The 17,015-nt window shown below is 43.0% G+C and overlaps 1 protein-coding gene across 1 annotated transcript in view; it reads left to right on the top strand.

Moving 5' to 3' along the window:
• The window catches only part of SPATA17 (spermatogenesis associated 17), an 83,236-nt gene that overhangs the window by 43,656 nt on the left and 22,565 nt on the right, over positions 1-17,015 (top strand). Inside the window, exons 7-9 of the mRNA XM_024575942.4 lie at positions 6,139-6,342; positions 9,752-9,900; positions 16,758-16,893. Of these exons, the coding sequence (XP_024431710.2) occupies positions 6,139-6,342; positions 9,752-9,900; positions 16,758-16,893 (489 nt within the window). The remainder of the gene's footprint in view (positions 1-6,138; positions 6,343-9,751; positions 9,901-16,757; positions 16,894-17,015) is intronic.

The following is a 17,015-nucleotide window of genomic DNA, read 5'->3' on the forward strand; positions in this document are numbered from 1 at the left end:
CCTGGATCTGTGATTTGGTATCTGACGTTAGTTTGGGAGAGGCCTCGGTGATCACTACTTCGTATATTTCCTCCGATACCTTTCTCTCTTCCTTTCTCCTCCTGGTATTCCCGTTGCATCTATGGTTTGCCTTTTTTGTCGTTGCCTCTTCATCCTTGGACCTTCTGTTACGTTTTTATCAGACTTTCTGTTCCTTGCCTTTCCATTTTGTAAGTTTCTGTTGGCATATCCTCCAGTTCAGAACTTCCTTCCTCGGCCATGTCCCGTCTCCATGTAAATCCAGCAAAGGCGTCCTTCACGTCTGTTCCACCGTTTTTGATCCCCGGCATTTCCCTCTGATTCCCGCTTAGAACTGCCCATCTGTTCTCGCATGCGGCCGGCCTACTGTATCCATTAGATCCCTCCGCCTATTAACCACAGCTGTCTTAAGTTCCCGGTTTGATCGTTCTGATGTCCCTGCCATGTCCCAGTGTGGTTCTGATGCCTGCTCTGTCTCTTCAAGGTGTGGTTTTCACCTGTATTTCTGTGGAGTTGGTTTCTGAAGCCTTCGTGCAATAGCAGGGCCAGCCTCAGAATTTCTCCTGAGTTCACCTTCTATTAAATGCAGGCCTGCAGCCTTCCAAGGTTTAGCCCCAGTCTAGCTCTAGAGCTCATCCGGCTTTGCCTCCGGCTTAAACCGATCAACGTCGTATTCACCCAACAGCAGCCCTAGGCCTTTCCCCTTTATTCCTCTTTATTCTTACCCTCCCCTGAGCCTGGAATGCCCCTCCCCCTTTTTTATTGACAAAATCGTACCTATCTTTAGTACAAATTCAGACACTTTTCCCAGAGTTTTCTAAAGGATGCATTCCTTCCCACAGCCTTGGGCATCTGCCTCTTTTACAACAGTAGTTAGAGGACACTTGCTATAGGCTGGTCATGTCATTCTCTTCATGCCAACCTCCCCCCCCCCCCCCCCCCCGCCTCTGCCACTGAGAAAGCCTTGATGGGCTGCCCACCCTTTACTCAGCTCTGCACCCACCGCAGATCCAGCAAAGTGTTTCCAAGTTAGTAAATGCTCAATAGTATTGAATTTAGTTGGTATATAGAGAATGGTATCTTACTTAAATACCTTCATTTTCATCGACATTGCATGGGAATACCTTAAAATACGATAATAATGGTTAAGCTATCAAAATGTTTTATAAAATTCACTTCCTAACCTAAAGAAGCCAGCTACATCTGGGGTCCACATATAAAGCAACCCCTCTAGAATTTGACCCTAACCATTAAAAAAGCCTATTTCTTAACTGAAGTAAAAGAAAAAAGAAAGCATTTGTAGCCAGTAATAGTTTTTTTTTTTTTTAACTCTAATTCTTGCTTTTCAGAGATCAGTTCTAGACCAGATGCCGTCCTGTGAATCCCTAAGGTTCCCCTGCGTTCGTACTCCTCCCCGGGAGCCAGCATTAGCGTGACTGTTGTCTGAAACGCCCGTGGAAGCGGAACTGCCCTGCCTGAGAAATGGCCGCCTTTCCCGTTAGTCCTCAGCAAGAGTAATTGGATGTAGAATATCTTACTAAACGCTGGACTGTGACAGTGTGTTAACACCCTGACTGGCTCCTAACAGCAGGGCAATTACTGGCCGAGTGGGGTTTTTATAAATCCCCCGGCACTACTGTGCCCTGGTAATTATGATGGAGTGCACCGGGCAGTGTAGACTCCGCAGCCCCTGTCCCGGCGAGTGTTCCATTCATTCTCCTCCGGCCCACTTTTCCTCTCCCAGGGGGTGATTAGAGGTCCTTGCTCCTCCTCTGTGGTTGCTGGGTGTCTCATTTCGTCAAAGCGTTGTGTGATGAAGACTCAGGACCGGAACGTTCTTCAGACAGCCCTGCTTTTAGAGCTGCTTCTCTCCCACACAGGAGCAACACCTTCCGGATCATGCAGCAAGACAATAATTTAGTTTTGTTCCACTTTGGTGGCAATCAGCGACTCCCGTCTGCTGTGTAGTTGCCATTTGCAGAGGTAAAAGTCGGATTCCCCCAGAATAAGCAGTGACTTTAAAATCAGGAGAAATTACTATTTCTCGAATGGTAAAATGTGAAATTGAAACACTAATAAATGTGCTTTGGGAATTATAGGCATACACAATCCTGTTTCAAGATTCTTTTTTTATTTCACAGAAACTTGTTTGAAAAGTAAACCTCAATAACAAAGAGAAGGGGGAAAAAATTAGACGTAGCTTCCCCCAGGCAATTACAAAATAAAGGTCAGTGCAAGAAAGGGAAACGACCATAAAAACATTCTCTGTGAAGTAAAACAGTAGCTGCTCCAAATGCAAAATGCACATCCATTTGTCTTCCAATCAGTTGTATTTTCAAAGTACTTTGCCATATAAGATTTGGGTATAAGAGTAAAACCTGGGAAGAAAAGAGCCAATTGATAGATTGTTACAAATACAGAATAGTTCAAAATATTAATGTAACGCTCAGGGTGACTGGGTGACAAATGGCACATTTGCTCGCTGCTCAACCCGCCGTAATTAATATTCTGGGTCCTGCTTAGGTTCCCATGATGGAGGGTCTAAAGGGGGGAATTCAAGAAAAATATATATCTATTATATAACTCATTGCCTTTTTTTCCCCCCGCTTTTGACGAGTCAGAATCATAGCCTTTAAAAAAAAAAAATCGGTGCTTTCACACCTCATTTGCCGTATTCACCACTGGGCCACCAGTCAGCAGCCGGGCCCGATGCAAAGGGGTCAGTAGGAAGCTATTAGCAAAGTCCTCTCCCGAGATTCCCCGGGTCTTATTGAGTTGAATGTTAGCATGACAGTACTGCAAATAACTCAGTTGTAGGCTCTTTTTTTTTTTTTTAAACAGTTAGCACAGATTTCCCCATAGTGCTGGTCACTCTCGAAAATTATTGCGAAGAATGAAGTCCCACAAGCTAGCTTGGCAGCAGCCCTTCGACGCGGTGAAAAATGTGAAAACTGCAAAATATGTCACAGTCTCTTAGGATTAACGTGGTCTTTTGTGACTCGTAGTAATATTTTTAAAAATCAACAACAAGCCATTATTCGCAAGTGGCTTACAAATTATGAAACATAGCAACTGAGACGATAGTACCTTAAGGTTGTTTTATTTCCTTAAATAATAATAATTAAGTGGATACTGTCTCAATCTCCATAAGTAGGGTATTTGCTTGCTCAATTCTAAATAAACAGGGATCGGGGGAGGACTGGGCTGTGTTTGGTGACGCTGTTAGCAAATGCATTAAATTAATGTCTGAGATATTGACACCTTGAAGATTTTAAATGGTACACTTTGAATTCAATTAAAATATATTTTCTATCTATATTTGATTTAAATTGCAAAGAGAATACACATGAGGAGGTCTCCATATAGGTTGCAAAATATAATTTAGGGAAGCTATCATGTCCACGGCCGCATTTGCATTTCCCATCTAACCTGTGTATACACCTGCATGCAGATGCGGGCCGGGACCAAAGACGATTTCGAACGGGGGCACAGTGAGTTGGGGTGGCAGTTACTCAGGTAGACAGATATTTTAAAGCACATGCTATAATCTAGTTAAACTGTGTGTATTTTACTGTTTTAATCCGTAGGATTGTGGACCTGACGCACTAACAGACTTCTGGTAATTAGATTGTTGCTACACAGAACGGCATTTTCTTACGTCTCCGTCACAGACTTACACAGATTTATGTTTAGTGTCTGAACAGTCTCTCAAAGTAACATTATGTTGCTTTCCCTCGTTACAATGGATACGCTCTCATCATAGGAAATCACCTAAAAATCATCTTGAAAATTGCCATCCCCTTAAAAGTTACTTCTACTGAAAGCTGTTTTGAATGAATATGTGTGTGTGTATATATATATTTTTTATTTCATTAAGATCCTTTATCTGTTTTATAAACATTACATGTATATATCCATATATGTATGCATATGTACATACACATATCCAAAAAATACGTATGCCCACATGTGTGTATATATTTTTTATTTCATTAAGATCCTTTAACTCTAACTATGTATCCACCTTGGCCTATATTGAGTATTACGGTGAGAGAATGTTAACATGACTTCACACTGTAGGAAAAGTTGAGTTGGAGGTGACTCAAATGTGTATGTGATAAGTTAGTTCTACATCACAATGTGCTCAAAAGTGAGGTAAAGCTGATGTGTTAAGAATGATACAAGGGGTGTAGTTTATAACTTCTTTGAAAGAAGTCAATAGGATTTTGAAATAAACCTCAAACATTTTACTAAGAATATTTATGTGGCTTTGGAAAACAATAGCACAATAGAAGCTTCATGAGCCTTTTTGAATGTTGCACTGTTAATGTAGATAAGCATTTAGCATCATTTTTAGTGTCTTCTATGCATTGGGGATGCAAAAGCGCCTAACCCAGAGGGCCCCAGTGCTCCAGCTGCTTGCTTGGGGAAGGCAGACACACACAAAAATACCCACAGGACAGGACACCGAATCTGGCCTGAGCTGGTGGTATTAGGTGGAGGTTGGCACTTAATTAATTAAGAGTTAGGCTGGAAATATGCACCCCAATGTTCACAGCAGCACAATTTACAATAGCCAAGTACTGGAAGCAACCTAAGTGCCCATCAGCAAATGAGTGGATCTAAAAACTATGGTATATTTACACAATGGAATTCTACATGGCAGAGAGAAAGGAGCTTATACCCTTTGTGACAGCATGGATGGAACAGGAGAGCATTATGCTAAGTGAAATAATCCAGGCAGTGAGGGATAAATACCATATGATCCCACCTTTAACTGGAACATAATCAACCGAAGAAAAAAGCAAACAAAATATAACCAGAGACATTGACGTTAAGAACAATCTAACAATAGCCAGAGGGGAGGGGGGAAGGGACAGTGGGGAGAAGGGTTTTCAGAAACTACTATAAAGGACACATGGACAAAACCAAGGGGGAGGGTGGAAGCAAGGGAGGGAGGTGGGTTTGGCTGGGGTGGGGTAGAGGGGTGGGGAGAAAATGCAGACAACTGTGATTGAACAACAAATAAAATTTAAAAAAAAAGAAAAAGTTAGGCTGGAGATAGAAAATTTTCTAGGATAGTTTTCCAAAGACAACTATCCTGATTAATCTTAATATTTTGAAACTGCTGATTCCATGAGGGGAATATAGCAGCAGAAATAGTTATGGATATGAGGGTGGCATAAGGGAAAAGCACATCTTTAGGAAAAACAGGTTCGGTGGGTGTGTTGTTTACATTAGAGTGCCTACAAAGCAACCAAATAAGTCATCCTACCCTCTGAAATGTAACTTTTCCTTATGAATGTGCACTTGTGTATATGAAAAGTATCGAAATACACTTCTATACTCTAACACCATTGACTCTTTGGAAAATGGACATCCGCTCCACTTGTATTTATTTGTCACTCATACATCTAATGAGCCTCTATTGCATAGCAGGTGCTGTGCTAAGTCAGTCTGGCCTGGTTTGATGCGAAGTGGCAAGGTCGATGATAAAACAGCAAGGGTAGTGTGACACTGCGGAAGTACCTGAGTTCCGAATTTCGAATGTCTATACACACACATCTGTATATGCACTTTGATTGGTGTCTTCAAGTAAAGGACTTAAAGTAACTGCCATTATGTAACGTTATGCAAGGAACAATCGTTCAGACAACCAGATGCTTATTGACTACGTACCTGGTACCCAAAACCGCGTCAAGCCCAGTGCATCTGGGTCTGTATTAGTGGGTGTGCAACGACACATGTGGGTGCCTATGCACACACATAGTTAACGGTTAGAATACAGAGTGAGCGATGTAACGTCCTTCCGTTATTTCTTTTCATAAATACAGTTGTATAAAGTTACCCTGTGCGTCAGACAGAAGGTACGTAGCTCAGTAGTTTTTAGCGTGTTTCGTCCTCAACCACGAACGATTCTGAAACGGCTGGTCTGGAATGGAGACAAAGCACGTGCACTTTTTAATCTTTTCCGATAAATCTGAAATTCACCTCCAGTTCAGGACGCGAGGTGTAGTTTAAAATAGCCCTTAGACATTGTGAAATGCTATGGCACAACTTGGTCTTCCTTTCACTGCAGGTGAAGATTAAAGGTGAAAATAAAGATTCTGTTTTCTGCAGATTCCAGGTATATACAATTCACCGTTCAGGAAGGAACCTGACCCCTGGGAGCTGCGGCTTCAGCAGGCAAAGCCTTTGACGCGTAAGAGCCCGAAAGGGCAGCTGCAGCGGCCCACCAGTCTGACCAGCTGGCTGGCGTGTACCAGCGCCCGGTCCTTCCCTCGCTCCCAAACCCTGCCGCCCATTAATAGGAAGCAGTGCCAGGTACGCCTCGGCCCTCTGTGAGCATCCTTTCTGTGACTGTGTTCTTGCTGGTTTTTAAAGTTTTTGTTATTTTGTCTTTGTGGCCAAAAAAGAAAATTATATTTTTGTAAAACCTAACTTTAAGTAATAAGTATAAAATATGATTAAAATATAGACCAAGGAAGTCATTGAATTATTTCTTTGGTACTGAATTTTAATGTTTTGAATATGAAGTTAATGCAGAGGATTTTGGGCTAGGATCTAGCCCTTTTTGTGTAAAAAGTATTGTTATAACAGAACTTGTTATAACCTGCTGTTGCTGGAAAGATCTTGTGTATTATAAAATATATTTACTTTAACCTGTCGTCTGATGAGCCATGTCTTTCCATACAATTGTAAAGATGATTTAGAAGTGTAAGTTGGAGAATCAGAGAGGACCTGAAACAACGCAGGACTCAAGCAGACACCGCCACACGGTCGTCAGTGTGGATCGGAGCAGAGCGGGGTCGGCCGATGACTTCCCAGGGCCATTGTGCAGAGTGCGATGTGTTGGGTGACAGTGGTACTGTCCTGAAAGCCCCAGACAGCAATAGTTCTGTCATCCCCACCAACATTTAACCTGGAGTAGACAAGTGCCACCGGGTAGCGCCAGCCCTGCTCGGGGTTTATTTTGGTTCACACCACCAAGCCCCCAGAGCTCCTACATACTAGTCCTCTGCCTGGGCTCGCCTCAGTTTATCTCGTTCTGTATAATAAACTCCTGCAAAACCTGGTGGCATAAGCCAACACACATGCCTTACCTCACAGTTTCTGTGGGTCAGCGTGGTGCGTACAGCACGGGTCGAGGCCTCTGACTCAGGGTGTCCCAATCACCGTGACGGGGCTGCGATGTCACATGAAAGAGGGTGGGGAGGTCCACGTCCAAGATCACTCCTGTGGTTGGTGGTTCCTGTCTCAGTCCCTCCTCCTGTGGGCCTCTCTGCAGGGCTGAGAGCTGTCAGAACAGAAGCCACAGCCTTTTTATGACCTAACACCACAAGTGAGACCCCATTACCTCTCCCATATTCTCTTTGCTAGAAGTGGTTAAGTGCAGCCCATGCGAGGGCATGAATGCGCAGGAGCGAGGTTCTTTTCACATCCCGGCCGTTTCACCAGCTGTGCAACGAGACAGCCTGCATTCTCTGCCTAAAAGACAGTCACTGCTGTGTGTACTTATTTGTGATGCTTTGTGTCTCCATTCTCTGTACCTGGGTCCTTAATCCCCTTTCCTTGTGTATTTTTGGTCTCTAAAAACCACTAACATAATTAATACTATTAACTGACAATTTATACTATATTATAGAAAGAGCTGTAAAAAATAAGTGAAAATCTATAAAGGGGATTTTCCCCCTGGACCACTTCCTCTTTTTCCTCATCCCTGCTTCATTTGATAAGAAAATCTATTTATATCAATATTCTTAATTACCTTTACACTAATCTAGTTATCCAAAAAAAATCCATAGAAGCTAAACATTCTAATTTCTGAAATGCAGTGGCAAGCAGGGTGGACTTGAGCAAGAAGGCAAACAGACATCATGGGAAATACTTCATTTATTTCGGGACATACCCTCAGGGTATGGTTCTCGTATTCCTTTCAGATATGGCTTATACCGACATTCTAATAAAGGCACTAAAATATACTTACAGACAAATATAAAATGAATTTTATGATTAACTGAATTTTTACCATTTGAATTATGCACATTTCTGTTAATGCAAGTAATGGATGTATGTAATACCATTGGATGAACAATTCATTTATTAGCTATTCTACAAAGAAAATAATTCTAGTATCTCCATTGCATGTGTATTAAGTGTTCAGTGGTTGCAAAGGTATCAGATATAAGATTGTATATTTTAATATTTAATAATCCTTATTTTATACTACATTCACTGGGATAGATATCGGTACTTCATGGAATTCATAAAGGAATTCTGCATGCGACTCCTTAGGACATATGAAATTATATGATATTAATAAGATGTGGGTATATAAATATTTCTGAGTTGGGAACCAGGACAGAGACCATATATATTGGTTATTATATTATAATGGTATATATATGATGGTACAGAATATACACATTTATATAGTGTATGTATACATTTACATACATGTAAATATATATTAATACCTATGTGTAATAAATAAAATGTATAATAAAATAGAGATACATATCGAATGAGAATGTGGATACACATACACACACATATACATCTTAATAGTGAACTTGGAATCATGTTACTGTATCTTTAAAAAGTAAAGTTCCAATGAAAATTCATTAACTCCTTTCAAATATAGCAATCCTCCTGTCCAGCTGTGAAAAGTACTAGATGATACTTATTTGCCATTTGTGTTATTTACGGTCCATGACTTTTATGGTAACTGGTTCCTATTATTGGTTTCTATTAATGTAAAACATAAGTGAACATAAATGAGGCGTGAATCATTTCTTTTTATTAGCCCACAGTCTTCACTCGGGGCTGGCAGTGACTCCAGCTGTGTCTTGTTAGTGATAACCTATCTAAAGAAGGATGAGGAATATGATTAGAAATCTTTGTTCACTTTATATCACTTCTCTCCTGCACGGTGGTGGTGAAAACCAGAAAACAGCATGTGATTAATGGCACAGCAAAATCTTGAGCCACCTCTGAGTCGTATTGTGCTTTACCTGACGTTAGTTAGATAACCAGTGGATTCTAGTGACTAGTAGAAGTAACTACTAACCTAAAGGGAGGCTGTGTCCTAAATCACTGTTCACAGTTGTAGCTTCTGGATTTTTCTATATTTTTGCGTGACTAAATGGTTGCTATTTCATCAAAGTTATTAAGCAATAAAATTTAGAATTTTAAACACAGAACACAATTAAAAATACAGCCATCCTGTGTTTGGGGGGGAACCAATAACATAAGATTTGGCATTCACCCAAAAGGTCTGTTTTAATGAAAAAAACACTTGCTATCCTTTTTCTGTTTATAGAAATGCTCTTTGAAAGCTATGCTCAGAATTTTTTCTAATATTTTTACTTTAAAAGGGAGAGAACTCTGTTAAAATTACACTAGAAGAAACATGCTCTTTAAAATTTGAAAGTAGAACAACCCGTAACTACAAGTTTGCCGGTGCTAGCATAAAAACTCCTTTGATGTGAGGAAACTTCTCCTTAATCTGAAACATTTTAAATATAATTTCTTGTACTTGTGTGAACATTTCTTGAAGATGCGATATTCTTATATCGTGTATTTTCTAACTCAGAGAAGACCAAACTGTCCCTTAAGAAAAGTAATTCAGATAAGCTTGCCATACTGTATAAATATTCCGTAGCCTTGGTCACCAATAACACGGTAAAGGAACCCTCCATAACGAAACAGTGACCTCCCCCTGTCTTGCCAGGGTCCCTTCCGTGACATGGCTGAAGTGTTGGAACAGCGCTACAAGCCCTTGGAGCCAACTCTGCGGGTGGCTGAGCCGGTCAACGGGGTGAAAGAGGCCAGGGAGGAATTCAGAAGACAGGAATGGGCGAGAAACGTTCAGGACAGCATGTGAGTTCTCAGCTTACAAAAGAGCTGTGCCCTGTTGGGGGCCTTCAGTTAGCTAATATTTTCCATTTCCAATATTGTCAAAAATCTTTTATCTGTGAGAAAAGGTAAAGTCGCCCTTGAACCATCCAGGAGAAATTATTTTCAACATGCACATGGGTTAGACAAGACAGTGTATCGATGACGACATGGATGTGACACCAGTGGAACTGGATCGGGGCCCACCCTACTGCGCTGCGACCACCTCTTAACACGTCTGCAGGGACCGCATGTCCGATGAGGTCACAGTCTTTCACACGGGCTTTCATGGCAGCATCGGAAGTGGGACAGTTCTGTGTTGCACAGGGAACGTGGGTTACAGAGGGTCTCTTCAGAAGTCACTTCACAGCTTTATTTGTTCTTGATTCTAAAGAAGCCCATCCTACTTTCCCATGCCTTCTCGAAGAACATGAATTCCTCACTCTTACGTATATCTTCATGAAGCCCAGATATCACATAAGCAATTAGAAAATAAATGCCAAGTAACTTTTGTGTGAGAAGCTCTGGCATTTATTGATTCAGCAAATGGTGCCCATCAGGAAGAGTTCTAGGCCCTAGGGCTTGCGCCCCGGGGAAAGGAGAATCTGCTCTCACGGCTCTTCTGTGCTTCCGGCTGTGACCACACCAGGGAACCTAATGAAACTCCAAGTCAGAATCGCTGTAGGCAAGCTCTGGAAAACGGTCAAGCGTGCGTTAAAGTCTTAGAGTGCCGCCACTTTTTTTGTTATTTTAATGTAGAGTTGCTCTGGATTTTGATAGAGAAAAGAAAAGGTAAAAGAAGGTTGATCTTATGAAAAGAAAAAAAAAAATGATGGCAGGCAAAGTTCACAGAACATTGAGAAGACCAATTCAGCAGAAACTAATTTTTATCTGAGAAGCAGTAGAAAGAAAACTTGTGCAAGGCTTCAGGGCCAGGGATTGGAGGGCTTATGGGCAGATAACAGAGAATTATTTAAGGCTCGTGAGGAAGAGGATGTTATTTCGGATGTGAGACAGATGTATTTCAGGAGAAACTTGCCGGAGGAAAGGCAACCCATTAGGAGAATATCGCAGCAATGTTGGTGAAAGGTAGAAGTAAGATGAGCCACTCTTTTTCTTTACTTTCTGCCTTCCGTAATTTCTTATTTCTTCCCACGATCTCTCTCATCGCTTCTGTTGAAAAGACTTCAACTACCACCTCTTCTGCCAATGGTTTCCACTCTAAATCTCGAAGGTCTTCCTCTGCCCCCCAGATTTGTATTTCCAGCTGTCGTCTTTGTGTGCATCTCCACTGGATGTCCCAAGCTCAGAATGTCCCACACCAACCTGTGCTTCTCAGCTTGAATGTGAGTCTCAGGACCAACCATCTGCCCAGAACTCGCCATCTGTCTGTGAGTCCTCCTATTCTCCTTCTCCAGCGTGGGGTGGGCCCTCCAATCCTGCCCGTCCTGCCTGTTAAGTGTCTCCCTGACTCAGCCCCTGTTTCTCTGTCTAACACTGCCCTGACTTAGGCACTTAGACTCTCTGCCTTCAACTGCTGCAAAAGTCTATTGGCTCTGCCCATCTTCTTCCCTTTCGGCCGTTTGCCATCGCAACACCAGGAAAGTTAAGCAAGGAGTTATTCAACCAAACTCTCTTTAAAGGCTTTGCATCACCTATAGGATAAACCTTGATTCCTCTTACAAGCCCTTGTGCAAGACACAAGGGCCCAGGGTGTGAGGTGGGCTTCTTTCTCCAGCTAATCTCGTGCCATATTCAAGGGAATCCAAGCTGCAGAGCAACAAGGTGTTGCCTCCCCTTAGAGCCCGTGTTCCCTCTGCATCCATGAAGGGGCTTCCCACCTCCCTGCTCTGCTCCATCTGCCCAAATCCACAGCAGAAAATGAAAACATACTGCTTATTTAAACTTCTTGAAAAATGGAAAAAGCAACACATGCTCACTGTAAAACCTTGAACCATCACGAGGCAAGAGACCTCCAGTTATGCTTCGTGGGGGCGCCTGCTGTTAATCACGTCTCGCGTGTCTTCCCCAGGCGTGTAGTTTGCGTGGACAACTGCGTCTGTTTGGATTGTTCCTCTGCTTGAAGGAAGGCAGTGTTACCACATGCACCGCACTTCCTCTCTATGGGAGACCGTGGTCGGAGAGATTTTAGCCTTGTCGTTCAGAGACTATTTTAAGGAACATCCGCAGATGTAAAATGGGCTGATGCAAGTTACCTTGATATGAAGTGGGCTAAGAAGTCACTATTTTCAAGAGGTGGGAGAAATGGAAGGCCACAGTGTCACCTGAGCTATCAAAGTACATGTTTAAATCACCCATGAAGATGGCAGAGATGGAAAAGCATCGGTGACCACGAATGAGGTGGCATAGGCGTGGGCTTCACTGAAGTCTCCTGAGAGGCGCAGGGACCTCTTTGTTAACGCCTTCTGCTGCGTGTGAGCATCTGGTGTGATACAGGAGACCGTAATTAATTGGGCAGACTGTAGTCATATCCAAAGAGGAGTGGGTTTCAGACACTACAGTAGGAGTCAGTGCCAATCTGTGTTGCCACAGGCAGAATAAGGCCCCCCCAGAGGTCACATCCTGATCCCAGGAACCTGTGACTGTGTTATCTTGTAGGGAAAAGAGGAGTGTACAGATGGGACTAAGTATTTAAAAATGGGGAGGTTATCCCGGATTACCCGGGTGTGGCCCATATTCACAAGGGTCCTTGAAAGTGGAAGAGGGGGCATTTGAACCGTAAAAGGTCAGGGCGATGCAACGTGAGAACAGCTCACCTGTGCGAGCCTTGGAGGTGAAGCAGCAGGCCACGGCCGAGGGACGCTGGTGCCCACGCCTCCCGAAGGAGCGCAGACCGGAGACCCTATTCAGACTTCTGGCCTCCAGAATGCCAAGATAGCAAATGTTATCTTTAAGCCACTGAGATGGCTGTGATTGGTGACAGCAACAGCGGAAAACCAGTGCAAACTCAAGGTACGACCTTGCTGGATCAGCTTTTGGTGCTGAGATTAATTATAATCCTGAGCTAAATTTGAGGGAAATCCCCAGCTTCCCGGGGATTCAAGATACTTCTGCAGGGTTAGGAGGTAGGCCTTTAGAGGATTAAATATATACGAGAAAAACACATATGTGTATGTATGTATACGACTTCGGCTTGAGCTTCCCTAGGAAGGGAAGGCTATGATTAAATCATACAATAAGAATATCCTATTTTGGACGTGTGTAGGCTTTGGTAAGAAGCTGAGTACCTACAGCTCAGCAGGCGTCTACATGTGTTTAAAAAGGGCAAGATGTTACTTTTCTGTAGTCACTGTGGGAGGGGCCAGACTTTACCTCCCCCCTCTCAGGATGCTTGGCTGGGCCTGAAAATTAAATTGCCGTAAGACAGATTAACAGGAGGAAAGCATGCCATTTATTTAAGTTTCATGAGACACAGAAATCCCCATAAGGAAATGGACACCCCAAGGAGTGGCAAACCCTAGGGCTTCTGTATTAGGTTGAACAAAGAGAAGCAGTTGTGGAAAAGTAACAGAAATACATGAGGAAACCAAAGGAAGATAAAAGTTGCTTAACAAGGTCTGTTTTATACAGAATTCCCCTGCAATGGGGAAGGCGTCTGTCATAGGGACTCTCAGCTTCTGAGTGTAGAGAGAAAGAAGATGTCAGGTCCCTGTCCTTTTTTTTATTGTTGTTCAGTTACAGTTGTCCCCATTTCCCCCCCATTACTCTCCCTCTCCCACGTTCAATCCCCCCCACCCGTTGTCTTGTCCATGGGTCCTTTACACATGTTCCTTGACGACCCTTCCCCTGAGGTCCCTTTCCTTATGCCTGTTGTTTTCAAGTAGCTTTGCCACAGTGACATTATTTGGTGCATGTACTCTGCCCCAAATAATTCAGGGCAGGTGAAATGAGGGATGTCCTGTAAATGAGCAGGTAAAATGAGAGATGTCCTATTCAGTGGCAAAGCAATAATAAAAACTCAATTTTCTTAAAGATTTTATTTATTTACTTTTAGAGAGAGGGGAAGAGAGGGAATAAGAGACTGGAGAGAAACATATGTGGTTGCCTCTTGTGCACCCCCTACTGGAGACCTGGCCCACAACCCAGGCATGTGCCCTGACTGGGAATCGAACCAGCGACCCTTTGCTTCAAAGGCTGGCACTCAGTCCCCTGGGCCACACCACCCAGGGCAGAACTCAACATTTTTCAGTTCCTCATTTGATGGTGTGGATGAGAAACATTCAATAGCAATGAATCGTTTGTGTCTGCCTTCATTTCCCTTGAATTTGCCATCTAGCTGAGACAGAAGCCTTGGTAAATGGTAGATGACTCATTTTTAAACCTTTTAAATATTTTTCTATTTAAGTATCATTTCATGAACAGGACTGTAGGAAAAGTTAAGAAACGAGATCCTCAGTAACAGGCTTTTTAAAAGGGCGTTTGAGAGAGTGTGGCGTACAGACATGAGATCTGGTTCTGCTTATCACTGCAGAATAGTAACAGGGAATTTAACCCATCTCAAAACTTTTTTGACTTTGGTGATTTTTCAGACACTTCAGGCCTCTGTCATTTGCATACGTTCTGAACTGTTACTGCATTATGATAAATAGGGATTATCATATATTTTCAGGGAGTGTTTTCTGAACAATTCAACTTTTATTTGTAACTCTTCCATTTATTTTAATTACTAGCACAGTGTGCAACATTTATTAATCAGCAGAGCCTTTTTAAGTTAAAATACTAGATTAGCTAACCCCATTAACACGGAGGACTCCAAACAGGCAGTAATGGGAGAGGCAGTCACGTTGGAAATTGTATGGTACGTGTGGTGCTCCGGGGCACGGTCCGGCGTGATTACACTCTTCTGATCCCTTCTCCCTCCGCCTTTCCCAGCTAATTTCCAGTGGAAATGTACAAAGTGCTGCCTTCATTTTTCCAGCTTAATTTTTCTAATGAAGTTCTGGGGCTTTGTAGCACTGGGGATACAGATAATAAGCTTGTGTATAATTAAGAAGTTCTAGAATTTGTCTACAAAAGAGCCGTTTATCCCTTTGGCTGTGCAGTGAAGACTCGGCTCCCTTTTTCTCCACCGTTTCCTTGAAAATACGTGTGTTTTTTTTAAAATAAATAACCACAGAATAGTGGGATTTTGTCATTAGAGACCTTAAAGAAGATTTATAATATCGACAAAATGGACAATGTGGAATACTTCTAGTGATACGCCTGAGAATATTATGTATGCTTTTATTGTATGCAATCTGACACATCGTAAAAAGACACTTTTGGTCTTTTTAGTTAGATTTGGTCATTTTCTAAGCACTCTTCATAATGCGCTGCCCAACACAGTCTAACTAGAGGTTTGCCAATTGACTTTTCGTCCATTTGTGAGGCATGTGGGTTTTATGTTGTTGAGAAAAACAGTCTTTTGTGCCACCTTATATCAGTGTGGCATTTGTACATCCTGGGTTGTGCTGTTTCAACTTCGGGTTCAAAAGCAGGGATCCGAAGAGACTCGAAGGCTGAACAGAAGCACGCCAGGCAGAGCGAGGAGAGTGGCAGAGAGCAGGCGGTGTGGACAAAGTCATGTGCGGTGCAAAAGTGCGCAGCTCTCGGGGCTTGCAGTTCGCTGTCCGACGCATCCCGAGAAGCTTAGCCCATCAACTTGGCACCACAAGCCACATGGCAGCAATGAGATGGAAGGTGTAGGTGGAGCCCGAGAACGAAGGGCCATGTGCACCACGAGAAAGGATATGCACTTGGCCCTGTGGAGACAGTGTGAAAGCATCACAGTGCTTTAATGCCTGGGAAAGAACAGATCACTGGGAAGTGCCCCCTCTGTGGCCATGTCCACAGTGAAGGGTTGAGGGTCACGGGGGATGGAGAGCAGGCCGGAGACTGCTGCCCTGGTCCGGTTCAGGGGTGAACAGACCTGCCAGAGAACAAGGACAGCACAGAGGGCTTTGCTGAGAGACCTACACCATTGCCCAGGTTACAGCCAAAGCAGATGGCAGTGCTGGGTGTTCTGTGAGAGCTCACGTGGCTCTTCAACGGGTGGAGCCTTTGTGTTGATGACAGCAGTTCTTCAAAGTGTGATGATGACGACAGTGAGAGCCACCCCAACAAGTGACTTCTACTTTTACGCCCACTTCTAGCATCCCCGTTACTTACTGGACCCCTCCCCCCTCTATCCTCATATGTGTTCACCTCAACGTACATGAAGCTGTTTACCCCTTCCCACAACTCTGTGTGAAAGTGAAGTCTCAAGGAGAGCGAGCATCTTGCCTGAGGGGACACAGCCGCCAGGACAAAGCTGAGGGGTCAGCACAGGTCTGTCTACTCACCTGAAAGCCCCACTCTGCGTAGCCAATCCCCAGCATGCCCCACCACTGGAGTACGTTAAGATCTGAAGACAACCCATTCCAATGGGACTCGCCTGTCCTGACTGTCCTTTTCATCTTGGGATACCATTTTATTATTTTCTAATAGTTTATTTTTTATTGTACTTTTTTCCATTTGGGATTTTAAAATCAAGAACATTTGTTCTTGCATGATGAATTTGGAGTTATTTGGTATCATTCATTAATAAACTTATTATTGAACTTTTTCTGTGTTCACAAAAGAATTGAGACTCAAGGATTCTTTGACAAGTTTTAGCATCTCCACTCGCAGAAAGAGAAATGAGGGTCCACAGAAGTTAGTAACAGTGACAGGCAGTGACAGAGGCTGACGTGCGACTCGGGCCCTCCAACCCCAAGCCAGGCATTATTTCCACTGTACTTGACTACTTCTCTAAAGTTTTTTTTTTTTAATCAAATTCAGAATATCACCTCAATGCCTTCCAGGTTTTTGCCTTTCGCCTCCTACCACAAGAATAAAAAGTACGTCCCATCCATGCATTTATCGAGCGAGTATGGCTCTAATTCTTACGGATGTCAGCGTTTCAGAGATGAAAATCCTAAGAAATGGATCTGTGGCAAGGTGAGTTAATGCAACATTCACAAAAACAGCGTCGCTTTTCAAAGGCCGAAATTAGACACCGATGGCAGCAAGTGTAAATATTCTTATCACAATTAATACCTTCGTGGTTACAGAATGCTATG

Source organism: Desmodus rotundus, chromosome 10, assembly GCF_022682495.2.
Source record: "Desmodus rotundus isolate HL8 chromosome 10, HLdesRot8A.1, whole genome shotgun sequence".
In the NCBI taxonomy this organism is placed as follows: Eukaryota; Metazoa; Chordata; class Mammalia; order Chiroptera; family Phyllostomidae; genus Desmodus; species Desmodus rotundus.